Source organism: Cavia porcellus, unplaced genomic scaffold, assembly GCF_034190915.1.
Source record: "Cavia porcellus strain 051 isolate PalLab524CR breed Dunkin Hartley unplaced genomic scaffold, mCavPor4.1 scaffold_6, whole genome shotgun sequence".
NCBI classification, from domain to species: Eukaryota; Metazoa; Chordata; class Mammalia; order Rodentia; family Caviidae; genus Cavia; species Cavia porcellus.
This window is the reverse complement of record NW_026947489.1, coordinates 97,568,862-97,586,001: the sequence shown is the minus strand read 5'-3', so window position 1 is coordinate 97,586,001 and position 17,140 is coordinate 97,568,862. Positions and strand designations below refer to the sequence as shown.

Below are 17,140 nucleotides of genomic sequence, written 5' to 3'. Positions count from 1 at the left end.
TCATTTTGTCTCTCTGTGGATACAGCTGAAAGGGTTTTGGCCAGATAGGACACTGTAGCCAGGAAAGCCACAACCGGAAGCAGGAAGCCCCAATCTCCCCACCCCTAGGAAGTTACCTGTGATGCCATCTTCCCGCCCCTGGAAATTTACATATGGCTCCAAACCTAGGACCAATGGGCTACCTGTGCATCTCCAATGCCTGCTTTAGGTTCCACCCCAAACCGAGGCTATTTACATGCCCCCACGCCACGGGTCGGCCGGAGAGATCGCCGGACGCCAGCGGTGGGGGTGCCAGTCATCTCTCCGTGTTCTCAGAATAAAGGCTGCTTTTTATTTTATACTTCTCATCTTTTGGAAATATTTTTCATCTTTTGGAAATAATCCTAGCAACAGCCACACAGGGTTTCCAAGATGAGGGCTCAATGTTTTTGATCCTTAGTACCAACCATGTAGTGACCAGCTTCTACTCAAAGACAAGTCTCAACAAGACAAGCATACTTCATCTCTCTTTCTGGCTAGTCCAACCCTGAGAGATTTGGAGAACAAACCTCAGTTCCTCTGCCAACTGTGCCACACCTCATGAAGGCAGTTCCTTAAAAGTGGCAATAATAGTTGGCACAGCATGGACAACTGCTAGGCAGGGCTCTAAGTTGGTGGATACGGTCACTGACACCATTTTACAAATGAAGAAACATCTGAAGATACAGAGGCTGAAACCAATGGCAGACCAGGATTTTAGTTGGAATACTCTTTTTTTTTTTTTTTTTGTCTTTTTTGTTTTTATCGGTACCAGGGATCGAACTCACAACTGCCTGCTTGCAAGGCAGGCCCTTATGCCGCTGAGTTAAATCCCTAGCCCCAGTCGGAATACTCTTAAGACTCCAAAACCCATGTTTTATAACTGTGGTGAGGCACTACCCTCTCTGGCCAGCGGTGGGCAAACCATGAGGGTGACATCCCCCGTTACAGCCCTTGGCTGAAGCCTAGCTGCCAGTGAAGGGCTTTATCCAAGGCCTGCCCCACTAGGGCACTCAACACCAGCCTCACACCACTACTGTGACCACACCCACACTGAGCTCACATATCCATGGCCTCTCCTGCCAAAGGAGCAGCAGCCTGCCCATGGCTGCCAGCCTTCCTCCCTCACCTAAGGCTTCCCTCACCATTCCAGGCTCTCCTACTGAATTGGGCAGTCACCTCCTCTCTTGGCCTTTGCACTGCTGGACCTGAAAAGGTTTCTCTCCCCAGCACCCAGTGAGTGTGGAGACTGCCAGACTTAAGAGTCTGGTGACTGCACAGATGAATCACTGATGAAAAGCCATCCAGCCTCTCATTAACTGCTCCTCCAAGGAGGCACTTACCACTAAGGTTCCCCCTGTGGACAGCTGTGGTCCACTCAGTTTGCAAGAGGATACAAACCTCCACAAGGTTATTGACTCAACCTGAACTATTGATTTGGCCCAACTGCTCCAGGAAGACAATAGTCTCACCTCCTATTTCACCCAGGTGGAGAGCTCACAGAAAGCCATGTGAGATAACCTCTGCCCCCTCCCTCTTCCCATTGCTGCCCACCCCCACCCTCTAAGTGAGTGTATTCTAAGAAGTATAGGAGCAGGGAGCCCAAGGAAGACTGCAATAAACTCCAAGCTGTCACTCATGGGTGAAGGATCTTTCATGGCAGAAAAAGACCCTGAGAAGGCTGGCTATGACAGAAATGCTCTCCTGGCAGGACCTGGAAGACAGCCTGGCTAAAAGCAACTTTAAGAGGATCATCAGCCCCTGAGGGAGTACAGGGGGAAGTCAGCTGACATCTGGGAAGGCAGGGAGGGCAAGAGGTGCTCCAAATGAGCACTCTCAAAGAATCATGGACCCATCTACTGACTTGCCTGGGGACTATCCGCCACCTCATCACTTTCCTACCCCCCCGGCCCCTCTCTGAGGGAAGTACCAAAAAATTACCAGAGAAAGTACAAGAAGCAGTTTGAGAGACAGACCCTACAGAAAGAATTCAGAACAGAGTAAGGACAGGAGCCAGAAAGCACAATGTACCATAGCAGAAACAACACAGAATCTGAAGTCAAGCCAAGCATTGTAGTACAGGCCTATAATCTCAACATTTGGGAGGCTGAGGCAAAAGGTTCACTGTGAGTTCAAGACCAGCCTGAAATCAACTGCATAGTAGAGATCCTGTTTTGGAGACAAAAATTTTGTTTTGTCTGTTTTTGTCTTTTTGAGACAGAGTCTTTTTTTTTTTTTAAAAGAAAGATTAAACAAAACAGAAAATAGGTAGAAATAGTACACACATTTAGAGAAAAAAAAGAGTAAGAAATCACTAGTTGATGTTGTCGTTTTACAAATAGTTGTTCAAGGTACAAAAATGGAACATGTAAAGTGGGAATTCAAACAGAGAGACTGCAAAAAGTTCTAATCAACTGTTGAGACAGAGTCTTGCTAGACAGTTCAGGCTGACCTTGAACTCACTTTGTAGCCCACACTGGCCTCAAACTCACAGAAATCCTCCTGCCTCAGCCTCCCAAATGCTGGGATTACAGGTGTGCACCACCATACCTGGCTTAAAGACAGAAATTTTTTTAAAAAAATATAAAAAGAATCTGAAGCCAAGAAGATCTTTTAACTTTCTCCCAACCTCAGATGCTTATTCTATGCAGTGAGAATAATCAAACTATCTGCCTCTAAAAGGAATGTATGTGTTTGTCAACTAAAACGAACCATGAGATTATTACTGTTGACATCTGCAACCTGGTAAACACCAATAACACATCTGCCCTTCAGTGGTCAGAGCCGATCACCAGCTTGCTGCCTGGATTAAGGAGTGGCTTCTGTGCAGCTCTCCAAATGCCCAGAAAAAGAGGAAAACCAGGAGCTGCTTCCCTACCTTGTCACCCTGGGCTCAGAATCCCCAAACCTCTGTAGCCTCAGCATAGTACCAGTAGCCTAGGGACAGCGCCACCTAGATGTGGTTCTATAACCTTTATTTGGAAATAATTTTAAGATGGGTTTAAAGTGCTTCATCGCCTGGGAGTTTAACCAGACTCCCACCACCATGAACCGTGTGCCCCATAAGCTCTGCTGTCTACTCCCTCTAGATATAGAGGCACAAATTCTTCCCCATAACTACTTAACACTTTAAAGCAAACTTCAGTGTATATTTCCCAAGAATAATGAGAACCTTTTACTACCACAACAGTTATGTCTTTCTTATTGGTCCAAACCAGTTTCTGAACTGTGTTCTACAATTTGCATTCTCCTCACCCAGGCAACCCAGTTCAAGGCCGCCACACTTTTGCAGCAGCTGAATGCAATTAAGGACTCAGCATTAACGTCTCCACCACCTCCCACCTTTTAGCTGCAAGGATATACAAAAGAATTTACATTTATTGAATACACATTCTTTGCCATTATTTGCTAAATACTTTCCATCAATTAATTCGAATGATCCTCACATTGAATCCCACTGTACTGGTGAGGAAGTGAGGCTTACAGGGAAGAGGTAACCTACAAGGGTCAGGGAGCTGTGTGTGACAAAGCCAGAATTAGAATCAAGGTAGTCAGACTCCAGAGCCCTCCCACCTCTTTCCACAGTCTATCACTCATATTCACAAAGTTATACCATTCTCTGTAAGACGTAGTAGTCCAGTTATGCTCTGGACTTCCAGAGAAACCAATCCTGCTGCCCAGGCCAATATCAGGTGACCATGTATAAGCTGGACGAAAGGTGGTCTGGTGCAACTCAGTCCATCCAAAGACACCCCAAGACCATAACAGCTTTGGGTAGTGTTTCTTGGAGGTCTGAATACATTCTGCTTTGAAGTCCAGGGTCCGGAGAGCCTGGAAGGCCAATCGGCTGTATTCTCTTTTTTTTTTTTTTTTTTTTTTTTATTTAAGAGGAAAAAGAGAAAAACACAAAACAAACCAAAGCGGCGTAAGGGTACACGCAATACAGAACTACAAAACAAAACAAAACAAAACAAAACAAAAAACCATAACAGTAAGAAATTACCTGCTAGTAGATTACACACTATTTTCTTGAAAATAGTTCCTCAAATCACAGTATCAAAGAACACAAGGTGGACATTCAAACAGGGAGACTGCAAACAGCTGTGTTCAATGTTCCAAAAACATTGATAAAGTCAGCTATTTAACACCCCCAAACACACTTGCTGTTATATCCGTTAGAGCTCCTTTTCTTTTTTTTTTTTTCCCTCTCTTTTTTACAACAAAATTTACACATCTTGGATTTTATTACTCCTTAGTGCTTATTACTTTCTTTGGGGGGGGGTAGAATACAGTCAAATATGGCAAAACAAAGCTGTCAGTCAATACCAAGGATAGACGTAGCACATGGTGTAGAACAGAGTACAAGTTTATCAACAATGGTTATCAACGTTGTCCCTTGTTTCCTTAAAAAGAATTGTCTATCTTATTAGATATTATAAAGTTGGACAAAACAGTAGAGAACAAGACCAATAAAACTTAGGCGTTGTAAACATTACAGGACTTCCAAAGAAGACAATAGTCAAACCAGAATGGGTATCTTAGTGAATCTTATTGTCTTCAAAGTAGTTGCCTATGTCTTCAAACTTGATACTATCATATAGAATGGAACAGAGTCTAATCAGTCAAAACAAGATCGTGGGAGTACTACAGGACTTCAAAACAAGTTAATAGGAAATCGAAAAGAGTTACTATTTATATATCCTAATTTTTTTGAATTTTTTCTTTAATTAAGACAAACATAAGAAATGACTAAATAATTTTTTTTTGAAACAATAAGGGGGAGATTGAGATAAAACAGGACATAACAATATAACAATAGAGGTCACAGCATGACTGTTTCAATAACCTAGTACTTCACCACCTTATAACCTGACTTAATAGTAGTTACCATAGTGTCTTTTTCCTTGAAATATTTGGGTAAAACTTCATATACTCTAGCTTCAAATATTTTCATATCAAGAAGCCCAGAATAAAGCCTTTCTAATTAATGAGTGAAAACTTTATAAGGCTTCAAGGCCACCTAATGGGGAATCATGATTACCACATATTTTTATATATTTGAATCATTACTTACATTAGGGAAACTATTCGGTATTCACACATGCGAGATTGATTTATTTCACTTATGAGTATGGTCTCAAGCTGTGCCCATTTATTGATAAATATCTCAATGTGATCCTTCTTTATAGCTGAATAATACTCCATTGTATAGAAATACCACAACTTTTTTATCCATTCCTCAGTTGATGGGCACTTGGGTTGTTTCCAAGATCTGGCGATTACAAATTGTGCTGCTATAAACATAGGTGCACATATATCACTGTGGTATGATGCTTTCAGTTCTTCTGGGAATATGCCTAGAAGTGGAATAGCTGGAATAAATGGGATTTCCAGTCCCAACTTTTTGAGAAATCTCCAGACAGATCTCCACAAAGGCTGTACCAGTCTACACTCCCACCAGCAGTGCAGGAGAGTTCCTTTTTCCCCACAGCCTCTCCAGCATTTGTTGTCGGTTTTCTTGATCCTGGCCATTCTTTCAGGAGTGAGATGGTATCTCAGTGTGGTTTTAATTTGCATTTCTCTAATGACCAATGATGATGAGCATTTTTTCATGTATTTATTTGCCATTTGCATTTCTTCATCTGAGAATTGCATATTCATCTCAGATTCGGCTGTATTCTCATACTCCCTTGTCATCTAGGATTAAAGAGAGCAACTGGCACCTCTTGGAGTACATGTTTCTGTTTAGGAAAAGACAATGTCAGGTTGTAAGTCTAATGCATCTTGCCAAAATACTGACTTGAAAGGAAGATAAGAGAGAATGGTAAAATAAATTAAATTGAGGGTAAACATGAATTTTTGCATAGAACCAACCTTTGAGGACATTCCTGCCACCTAGTATCTTACGCCTCTCTGATCATTAGATCTGGGGTCAAAAAGGTCTGAAAAATCTTAGTCTAGGGACAGGCAGGTCCAGGTCTTTCCCTTGAACTCTGAAAAGGCTACAACAGCATGTAACTTTAGGGAAGTCACTTTACCGCACTGAGCCAAAATTTCTGCAATAAAAAATGCAGTAATTTTATTAGTACCGGGGATTGAACTCACGACTGCCTGCTTGCAAGGCAGGTGCTTATGCCGCTGAGCTAAACCTCCAGCCGCCTAAACTGCTCTCTTAAATGATCTTTTACCAAAGTCCTCAATTGGCAGTTTGGACTTCCGGGAGAACATGGTGGACAAATAACAGCAGCCATGGAGGCTCTCTGAGATTACCAGCTTAGAATCCAGGAGTGGTGCCGTGTGAGGAGTCCTAAGTGAGGGGAGATGTACCCTGCCGACCCAGGAACAAACTAAGCTGAGAGAAACCAACTGGAAATGCAATCCTGATGTTATAACAGGAACAGATAAAATCTCAGTGCGGAAGGTGGAGCCCGTGCCCCTGGAAGCTAGGATTTGAATTTCCTGCTACCCCTGCTGCCTCCCAATGAGCAAGGCAGAGAGAGAGACGTGGGAAAGCTCTGAGAGCGGGAATCCACGAACCAAAGGGCGTTGAGAACAGGACTAGCAGGGAGCCCTGCATCAACCTGCAGTGAGTGAGAGAAACAGGGACCCTTTCATAGACGAGGAGACTTCAGCAGAGGACATTCTGGGACCGGGCAGACTAGCTGGAACACGACGCTGCAGTGACTTTAGTCCCATATTCCCCTCTCAAGCAGGATTGGTGGAGAGCGCCTGGCCTGGTGATGCCATGGACTAAGATCCAGTAGGCTACTCCAAACCAGGTCCCTGTGCCTGGTGGTGCATGCTAGCAGTGAAGCCTTCACTAGGTTGATCTGGAGGGACAGGCCCAGCAGAGGCTGCCCAGGTCTGTGTCTCCCTAATACACTGCAGTGGGCGGGAACACCTAGCCGACAGATTCAAACAAACTGTAACAGACAAAGAGAAAAAAAAAAAAAAAAACTGGGCCTCCTACATACGCTTGTATGGAAGGAACAAAAAGTATGGGAAGAGGGAGTAACAAGAAAGGGTCCTCAGTCCCCAATCCTGAGAACACTGATGCAGGAAAGGTAAATGCAAAAGAGAATGAAGACAGAAAACATGCAATATCAGACACGGCACCAATAGACATAAAGCAATATCTCCGGAACCTCATAGACAAGTTCAAAAATGAAGTATTTAATGAAATAAAGCAAGAAATAAGAAGAATAGTTAGAGAAATGCTAAGTACCGCCCAGGAAAAAACAGATGGTGGAATGGAAGAACAGAAAAAAAGGGGAGAATTGTTTGATGGAGAAAATAGAGAAAACATAGAATACGTGAAGCAGGTTCAAAGAGATTACCAGGAAACTAAAAACTCTATTGAAAGCTGGCATAACAGCTTGAAAGAAACTAAGGATAGATTATCAGAACTGGAGGACATTTGTAAGGTGGGAGCATGAAATGAAAAACTTCTTTAAAATAACAAGAAAACAAACAGCAATAATACAAAGGCTAGAAGATGATAAGAGGATCTATAACTTTAAGAATATAAAAGAAGAAGTAGGGACACAAACAAATGAACTACAAAAGCTATTCACAGAAATAATCCAGGAGAATTTCCCTAATTTAGCAAAAGGTAAAGATACTCAGATGTATGAGGCATACAGGACCCCAGCCACCTACAACCCAAACAGAGCTATACCCAGGCATATAATAATCAAAATTTTATGTTAGAGCCCTGCAATTTATGTAGCTAGACCTGCCCCCTATGCCTGCTTCATGCTATAGGTCCAGGAAAGGAGGGTAAGCCTCACATGTGTCTTTCCCAAGAGTCCCACTGCTATCACCGCCAAGCTGGTGACAAGAAGAAAGGCACCGGCATAAGACAACTCTCCAAGGCCTTAAGGCTAAACTGAGAAGCTGAAAATCAAAGGCACCTATGAAATTCATCTGGTTTCACCTGGACCTATGAACCAAGTCAGAGGATGCCCAGCAGCCAGGAAGAGAGAGGGCCTAGACCAATGGCCAAGAGACATCCCACTCTCCAGATTCAGAGCATTGGGATCATGAGGTGAGGAAAACAGGAGTTTGTTTGAGCCTCCACTAGCTAGGTTCCTGCTTTAATTTCTGTTCTTAATAGTGAATGAATATATTTGGGAAGCCTAGGGTCCCGGCACCTGCCCTGACAGGCCTGTTCCTGGCTGCCAGGCTTCTCTCACCCAGCCTCCTTCACAACATGGAGCTTTTCAAGACTTGGAAAACATACTGAGCTCACTGGGTCCCTTAAAGATACTGCTTATTCCATAGAAACCAAAAGCCTGTGCAGTACCCAGCACTAGGAACAGTATGGGTTCCCAGGCTCCTTCCTCCCCAAGCCCCTTCTGCCATTCAGCCTCCTTTGCAACTCATGACCTAATCAAAGCCTTCCATAAAGAGACTCCAGGCCACACATTCCCAGAAAACCCCTGAAAAGCAGCCAGTGTAATGCGCTCAATCCCCAGGCCTCTTCTAGAATTTACCCCTCACGGGTCCCATGTCTGAAAAGGCTGTATCTGCTGAAGCATAGTTATTAAGTAATAATTAGTGCCTGTTTCTTGCTAATCTGAGACACACACTACCACCTATGAGCACCAAGAACTGCTACCTTCAAGGTACCTCACTCAACAAATGCAAAGAAGGGTCTGGCCCTGTGACAAGGCAGATAAACCAGAGCAATGGCACATGGGCAGGAGGCTCCATGCAGCACTGCCACTGGCTGCTATAGTAGCAGAAACTACCACTGCTGTTACAGCTGCCATTTCCCAGCCTGAAGACTTAGCCAGCGATTAGATTACGTTTAGAAAGCCTGAAGACTTGTGTTTTACTCCTTGCCCAAACATTTTGGTCATATCACCAAATCTTCATGGACCCAAGTTTCATCATCTGAAAAATGGAGATGTTTTCTTCCCTGCTATTACAAGGATCAAGAAGGAAAGAGGGAAAAAAAAGGATTAAGAGGGGGGAAAAGTACATGAAAAAGGGGACTGGGGATTTAGCTCAGTGGCATAAGCACCTGCCTTGCAAGCAGGCGGTCGTGAGTTCGATCCCCGGTACTGATTAAAAAAAAAAGTACATGAAAAGGCATTCCAGAAATCCCTGGAATGACCAGAGGTTTCACATGCATAAAAAAGGACTAGTCATGCTCACTTTGGCAGCAGATACACTAAAAAGGGACTAGTCACAGCTCCCATCTCAAGATGTTATGAGAATTAAATCTGACAATAGTTATGAAACAGTTCCTGGTATTCTTTTCAGAAACTCAAAAAGACTAAACTAATATTCTACTGTTACTACTATTATTATTGCTGGTATGAATGACTATAAGCACAAGTACTGTCATACCTTATGTTATGGTTTAGATCTAAAGTGTCCCCCCAAAAGTCTCATGTGTTTGGAAGGTGACAATCACAGGGGCGCTATACTCATGAATAGATTCACCCATTGATGAGTTTAGTAGCTAAATATGATGTCAGGAGGTGAGGCCTAATTGGAGGTGGGTCACCAGGTATATTACCTGGAAAGGCATAGATGGATAAATAGACTGATTTGGGGGGGAGGAGAGTACTGGGAATCGAACTCAGGACCTTGCACTTGCCAGGCAGATACTGTGCCACTGAGCTATATCCCTGGCCAGATTTTTTTTTTTTTTTTGAGACAGGGTTTCACTGTGTAGTTCAGGCTGGCCTTGAACTCAGTATGTAGCCGAAGGTGGCCTCAAACTCATGGCAATCCTCCAGCCTCAGCTCCCAAATGTGGGAATTACAGGTACATGCCATCATATCCAGCTTAGAAGAGTATATTCTTGTCTCTGGTTCCTCCTCTGATTCCTGGCTGCCATGAAATGAGCAGCTTTTTTTTTGCAAGGCCCTTCTACCAAGCCATTCTACTTGGAGCCAACAAACCATGGACTGAATCCTCTGAATACACCTCCCTCCCTTTAAATTGTGGGTGTCAGGTATTTTGTCCCAGTGATGGGAAAGTAAGTAATATACCTATCTCCCTCACCAAAGGACTCATGGTAAAATGGAAAAGGCAGGGCTGGGGATTTAGCTCAGTGGCATAAGCACCTTCCTGGCAAGCGTGAGGTTGTGAGTTTGATCCCTGGTATCAAAAGAAAAAAAAAAGGAAAAAGTCCTAGAACTCAAAAACTCTTCTTATAGAATACATGGGCATTAACTACTCTAGTACACTGAACCAAAAGTACAGAAATCAGAACTGAAATCCACCCACCTTAGTTGAGTTTTCTGCTTCAAGAAATGGTCTCTGGAGAGAATTAAAACCTCTATGAGGGCTAGAGATGTGCATCAGTAGTACAGCACTCACCGAGCACATGTGAGGCCCTAAGTTGAAACCCTAGTGCCGTAAAACAAAACAAAAACCTCTACTAAGTACCAAAAGTATTTGATATATTGTGAAAACCTCATACAACTTTCCTGTTCAAGGAACATCAGAAAAAAATAAAATTAGCCCTGCCAATATATTGTCCATCTTTAGTGACTCACTAGTGTGACTCCTCCTCCACCAAAAAGGCAAACATGCAAAAATGTCACAGCAAATCTAAGAAAGGAGACAGAAAGCAGACATTTTTAATGTGGGATACAGCTAAGCACTTCCAAATCCTTGGTCTCTGAAAAACTTGTCACAAAAGAAGATAGGAAGTACACAGCTTGCCTTTGAGGGTATCGGACACTGTCCGATAGGCTTTCCTGTAGGCCTTGGAGGATTCAGCTGAGGATCTGGGAGCTAGGGATCCCATCCTATCCTGCTGCAGAGAAACTATCAGGTACCACCCAAACAGTTACCATAGAAGAAGGGCAAAGGTGATAAAGGAGACAAGGCTGTGACTTAACTGGAGTCCAACAGACCACCTCAAAAAGCCCAGCTCAAGGCTCAGCCTAGTACTTACAAGGTACACACAGCCTTTCCTCCCGGCAAATGGATATATAAGTTTTGCTCCTGTGTGAGGCCAGCGAGATGAACACCCTGGACTCCCTCCCCTCTCACCTCAAAAACACTGCTCTCCTGCAGTGGTCCCATCTATTATATGCACCATCCATTGCTCCTTCTCTCCTGGTTCATTACCATTGCACAAAATATGTGCTACAATTTCCCATCAAAAGTGAAAAATCTTCCCTCAGGTCACATCCTCTCCAATTATCATCAGCTAATGATGTCTCTGCACTGAAGGCATGTGTGCCTTTCCCTCTGGGTGCATGGCCTTACCTGCACTTCCTCTTCTACCTGCCTGCCAGGCTTTGTCTTGAGGTTCCTTGACCACACACTCTCCTGAGCTGTTTCTTTCCTTCTCAGTCTCCTTTGCTGGATTTGCCTCTTTTCCAGTCTCTAAACACAAAGTGTTCTACCTTCTGTCCTTTTGATTCTAGGTTACATCTACACCTATGGTCGTGAACAGTTACTATTCTACCCAGATGGATCTCTTCGTCCTCTGCCCTGCAAGTTTCTATTCATAAGCCTATCAGATATGTCCAACATGTTACACAGAAGTTGGCAAAACATCATTTCTGTACAACCTCAAACCTGCCCCTCTTGCAGCCTTCCTACCTCATCAATCCACACACTACCCACTCAGATACTCAAACCCCCAGGAGTCATCTTTGACTCTGCTCTCAGCCTATTGGGAAAGCCCATGGACAGTACATCCTCCTCATAGCCTGAGTCCAGCCACTGTCCTCCATCCCCAGGGTTTCCAGCTCGGTAAGCCACTAACTCTTACCTCCATCCCAGCACAGCCCTCTACTTCTCGATGCCTCCCTCCCAAGAGGTGTCACCTATAATCCATCCTCTTCTAAGGATGCAGAATAATCATTCCAGAACTGACCACTGCATCCTTGTACTTGCCTGCTTAAAACCCTAATGCAGGAGAATCAGGAGTTCAAGTCAAACCTCGGCAATTTAGCTACTTGGTGAGACCTGTTCTTGAACAATAAAAACGAGCTCATGATGAAGTTCAGTGCAAAGGCCTTAGGGTCAATCCCCTGTGCTACAAAAACAAAAAAGAAACAAAAAACCTCCAGTCTATGACTGTTCACTGGGCTTTGACTGAAACTTGAAAACTCTAGCCCGTCCACAAAGTTTTCCATCATTTACCTCTCTGCTACCTATGAGCTCTTCTCAGGTCACTTTTTTGTTCACTACTTTCCAGCCACACCAGCCTATTTGCAACTTTTTTTGGGGGGAGACAGGATCTTGTTATATATAGTTCAGGTTAGCTTTGAACTCACTATGTAGACCAGGCTGGCCTCAAATTCGGGCAATCCTCCTGCCTCAGCCTTACAAGTGCTGGGCTTACAGGCACGCACAACCATGCATGAACTTGAAGAATACCTGTTACAAGAACTGCCTTCCCACACACAAAGCTCCTTATTGAAATTTTAAATGTCACTTACTTGAAAACACCACCTCTGACCTCCCAATCCACAGGAGCCACCTAGTCTCGTGATATCACATGACCTTATTTCCATTTTCTGCATAGTAGCTACATCAATCTGATACTGTTTACTTTCTGTTGCTGTTCCCTTCAGTCCATTAGATTGTAAGCTCTGAGGGGAGAGAGACTCTCGCTTCTATTAATTTTGTCAGTATTTCAACAATCATTCCAGAACTTAAACTAGGGAAGGAAGCTCTGGGACTTTCTTCAAATACATTGCACCACTATTAGTGTTTCCAAGCTGGTGAGGCAATGAATTCTGACTCATAGTCTCTCAAAACACACCCAGTACTAGTCAAACCACCGTCCAGACCTTTGGCTAGTTCATTCATTTAGTGAATAAACATTTACCGAGTGCCTGCCACAGAGCCGGCACTGGGGCAAGGGGCAGCAGGCAGTTCCTGCGGAACTCACAGGGGGCAGGTAGAGTAAGACACGCAGCGACACAGGTAACTTCCCACAGCAGGAAAACAGAAAGCACACACGTGTCTGCACTGTTCCTTAACTCACGACCCCGCGATCGGATTTATGCAGACCCTACAGACTCAGTGGATCTGGGAGGGGGCGCGGGGGACACTCCGGAAACGCCACGGCTGGACTAGCGGAGGCTGGAGCAACTGTCCGGGTTCAGCTGCAGCCGAGGAGGCGCGGACTGAGAATTCGAGGAGTTTTACCCGCTGACCGCCTCGCGTCCGCATCCGCGTCCATCTCCACCTCACCCGGGGCCCGCGAAAGGACAGAGGCCCGGGGCACCACCAACACCCCCCTCCCACCTTCGCGTGCGCGGCGGAGGCGAAGGGTTCCGGGAGAGGTCCGGTGGGCTCTCCTCACTCCCAGACTCCTCAGCCCTCAGCCCCGGGACAACGCTCCTTGTTCCACCGTCCCCGCCCCGCAGCGTCCCCCGCTCCGAGCAGCGAGAGCCCAGCGGGGAGGCGTGTCCCGCCCCACGCGGCACTTGAGTCTGGAAGTCTGCAAAGTTTGCACCCGGCTTCGGCCCAAGCTCCCCGGCAGCTCAAGGGACCCCCGCCCGCCTGGGCTCGGAGCCCGCCACACACCCCGGCACAAAACCCTAGCGTGCAGCCGCCGCGCCGCGCCGCGCAGCGCCGCGCAGCGCGCCAACTCTCCTGGGGCGGCGGGCGGCGGGCGGCGGGCGGCGGGCGGCGGGCGGCGGGGCCCGACTCACTCACTCGATGAAGTAGCTGGCGCCCTCCTCCGTGAAGCCTTCCTCCCAGCCGCGGGGCAGGTCTGCGGGAACGCGAGAAAAGTCTGTGAAAGTCGCGCCGCCGCGGGCGCCCCTCCCCACCCACACCCCTCCCCGCCCCGTGGCGCTGGCGCCCACCTGAGCGAATCATGTGGCCCGAGTTGACGGGCTCACCCGTGCGCGGGTGCAGCCAGGTCGTGCGGCGCAGCTGGTCGCTGAGGAGAAAGGCGCACCTGTTAGCCAGCGCCGCCGCCGCGGGACGTCGCCCGGCCCCGCGCCCCCACCCCGGCCCCCGCCCCGGCCCCGACCCACGCCCAGTCCCCGCTCTCCCGCGCCGTACTTGATGAAGAAGACGCGGCCGTCGCGGCACACCCCGTAGGACCAGTGCTCAGGTAAAGTATCCCGCCCGACCGCCGCCGTCGCCATGTTGGCCGAGCGCGGAGCTGCCGAGGGCCGGGAGGGGGAGGAGGAGGGGGAAGACGGCGAGGAGGAGGAGGAGGCGGCGGGCGCGCGCTTGCCCTGCGCGGGGCCCCGCGGCCCTCCCGGCCGCTCCGTGCTCTCCACGCGGCGCGGGTCCTTCGCGGCGCCGACGAGCGGGCGGTTCGTGGGCTTCACGGACCCGCCGCCTCCCTGCCCGTCTGAGCGCGGGGCCAGCGGCCTTTGTCCCCGTGCCTTCCCCGCCCCCTGCTCCCCGGCCCGGGCGCGTCCCGTGGCCCGAGACCCTGCGGGGCGGGGCGGAGATGGGCGCGGCGGGGGAGCCTCGGAGCGCACAGCACGGGAGCCGCAGCGCCCACCGCGTGCGCCGCGCACTGCCCAGCACCGGCGTCGCGGAACTACGGGCTGCGGCCCGAGCCCTGCGCTGCGCGGCAAACTTAATGCCGTCTGCGCGGGCTGTGAACAAGTGAAGCCCAGGGAGCTCTGAGCACCCCCCCCATTTCCCGCGTTCGTCGGAGGGCGTGGATCAGGGGACGTGGGTCCCCCCAAACCATCACGCACACTCCTGGAATGACAGGGAGCACCCCCAGTTCCCGGCACCTAACGGAAAGCGCGGTGCCAAAGGCTAGGCTGGACCTCTTCTGAAGAGCCACCTGCAGGCCCTGTACTGGGCTGGCGCATTCTAGTCGGGTCTTCGCCCCACCTCAGTCTTTGGCCGCTCTGTGGAAGAGACATATTTCCGTCTGTTCCCTAAACTCTCTGCTGTATTATTTTCTTTTTTTTTTTTTTTTTTTTTCCTTACAGTACTGGGGATCGAGCCCAAAGCCTTCCAACTGAGTAACTTCCCTCGGCCCTTTATTTTTTAAAATAATGTCTGGTAAGTTGCCTAGCTTGGGTTCCAACTTGCAGTTCTTCTGCTTCTGTGACATTCTTATTTGCATATGTTTATTTTTGTCCTGTTTGTTGTGTATTAATTCACTCCTTCCCCTGCAAACAAAAAAACAAAAACAAAAATCCCTAAAATGTCAACTGATGAGAAGAAAGGTCTTCTGAGGCCGGGGATTTAGCTCAGCGCCATAAGTGCCTGCCTGGCAAGCGCAAGGTTGTGAGTTCAATACCTGGTACCAAAAAAAAAAAAAAAAAAAGGTCTTCTTCCTTGTGCACTGCCCTAGCCTCATGGAAGAGCACCTGACTCTCGTGTGGGCATCCAATGAATGGTATGAATCAATGAAAAATGTTCTCGGACACCCTCAGGGACTGGACAAGAACAGAGCAGGATGCTGGCTCTGGACAGGTGTCACGACCAGCCTTGCCACCAGGCCCTGGGGACCTAGGGCATGAGGTGGTGGGAGGAGGCTCAGAAGAGAGAGGAGTGAGGCTGTGTGCAGGGCGGGGCAGGGAAAGAACTTTCCGGAGGAGAGGGGGATGAAATGTTGAGCCCATGGGAACAGACATGGGTTAGACATGGATTATCACAAAGGGAGTGTGATGATTTGATTGGCTGGTTTTGTTGTGGTTAATGGTTTGCAGTATTTTGGTTTGGTATGGTTTAGTTTGGTTTTGGTTTTTTGGTTTTTTGACACGGCCTCATAATGTAGTTCACATTAGCCTTGAATGTACCATGCAGCTCAGGCTGGCCTTGAATTTATAGCAATCTTCCTGCTTCAGGCTCCTGAGTGCTGGAAGGTGGAGCTTGAAGGAGGTGGTTATTGACCAGTAGGAGAGCTGGATGATCTTGAATATCTGGCAGAGGGAGTCTCCTGTCTCTGAGGTGGTTCTTGAGCAAATGAAAACAAGAAAGTGACTGTTGTTAAATACTGATTTAATACAGTATATTAAATAGACAAAGGTAATGAACACAGTTAATAAGGCAAAAATAAAAGTAGCTTTTAGGCAAATGAACTTGAGTGCTCCCTTAGGCAACACATGTACTAAAATTGGAGCAATGCAAAGATTAGGATGGCCCCTGCACAAGGATGACATGCAAATTCATGACGCATTAAAAAGAGAAAAAAACTTGGCCATCTCAAAATAGGAAAATCCCAAATCACAATTAAGGTGAAACTGTTTTTAGTTGTCAGATTGGCAAAGATACTACATATTGTGGAGAAAGATGTTATTATTTTTGTCCTGGAGGACAATTCAGGAGCAGCTCTTAAAACTTATCTCTCTGACCTAGAGTTACCACTGCCAGGAATTTATCCTACATTAGTCCTTCCTTAAGCACAAAGACCTGTGTATTAGAGTGTTAGCTGCAACTTCCTTAGTGGTAAAAAAAAGACTGGAGGCAGATATAGCAAAGAGCAAGTTAATGAAATGATGACATAGTCCTCAGTGGAATGCCTTGCTGCTGTTCCAAAGAATGAGGGAGAGAGATCTCTATGTACTGATATGGGATGGTTCCTAAGATATCAAGTCAAAAGCTAGGATACAGATCTATTAACTTACATAGTCCCTACAGGTAATGTGATTGCATCTGAGGAAGGAAACTTTGTGTTAGGAATGACACATTACTTCTCTTTATGCACCTTTTATTCTGTTAGGTATTTTTACCATTTAAAACATAAATGTAGCCAAGTGCAGTGATGCATGCCCATAATGTGATCTGTTTGGGTGACTGAGGCAGGAGAATCACATCAAGACCAGCCTGGGCAATTTAATAGGAAAATGTCTCAAATAAAAAGGGTTGAAGATATGTCAGTGGTAGAGTACCTCTGGATTAGGTCCCCAGTACTGGAAAAAAATAAATATATATCTAAAGATAAAATAATAATTTGTCAATAGAACCTGTAAGGGATGCCACTAAATTGATTATCTCGATAAAGGCCAAAAGTGCATCTTCAAAAAGCCAATACCCAAGGCTGGGGCATAAGCGCCTACCTTACAAGCAGGCAGTCGTGAGTTTGTTCCCTGGTACCGATAAAAACGAAAAAGACCAAAAAAAAAAAAAAAAAAAAAAGCCAATACCCATCACTAATTGTAAAAAGTATATGCAGTCAGGTAGGCATGGTGGTACATGCCTG

General features: G+C 46.5%; 1 protein-coding gene, 1 long non-coding RNA gene and 1 other non-coding gene across 18 annotated transcripts in view; 2 read left to right on the top strand and 1 right to left on the bottom strand.

Moving 5' to 3' along the window:
• Plekha7 (pleckstrin homology domain containing A7) overlaps positions 1–14,446 on the bottom strand; it is a 211,709-nt gene extending 197,263 nt beyond the window's left edge. For 5 of the 16 annotated variants that reach the window (XR_010048397.1, XR_010048398.1, XR_010048399.1 and 2 more), the window contains exons 1-3: positions 14,023–14,442; positions 13,821–13,897; positions 13,669–13,726 (exon numbers count right to left, since the gene is read on the bottom strand). Coding sequence is in view for 10 of the 16 variants with exons in the window: in XM_063251806.1 (XP_063107876.1) it covers positions 13,669–13,726; positions 13,821–13,897; positions 14,023–14,108 (221 nt within the window). In the remaining 6 variants the exon portion in view is untranslated. Of the gene's footprint in view, positions 1–13,668; positions 13,727–13,820; positions 13,898–14,022 lie in introns of all 16 variants that reach the window. The other 11 variants (XR_010048400.1, XR_010048402.1, XR_010048401.1 and 8 more) reach the window with 7 other exon arrangements.
• LOC134476579 (uncharacterized) overlaps positions 13,643–17,140 on the top strand; it is a 28,439-nt gene continuing 24,941 nt past the window's right edge. The window contains exons 1-2 of the long non-coding RNA XR_010048403.1: positions 13,643–14,074; positions 14,922–14,994. This is a non-coding gene — a long non-coding RNA (uncharacterized LOC134476579). The remainder of the gene's footprint in view (positions 14,075–14,921; positions 14,995–17,140) is intronic.
• On the top strand, positions 16,025–16,128 carry LOC111755613 (U6 spliceosomal RNA). Its single transcript, XR_002790179.1, has one exon. It is a non-coding gene; the product is annotated as a U6 spliceosomal RNA (small nuclear RNA).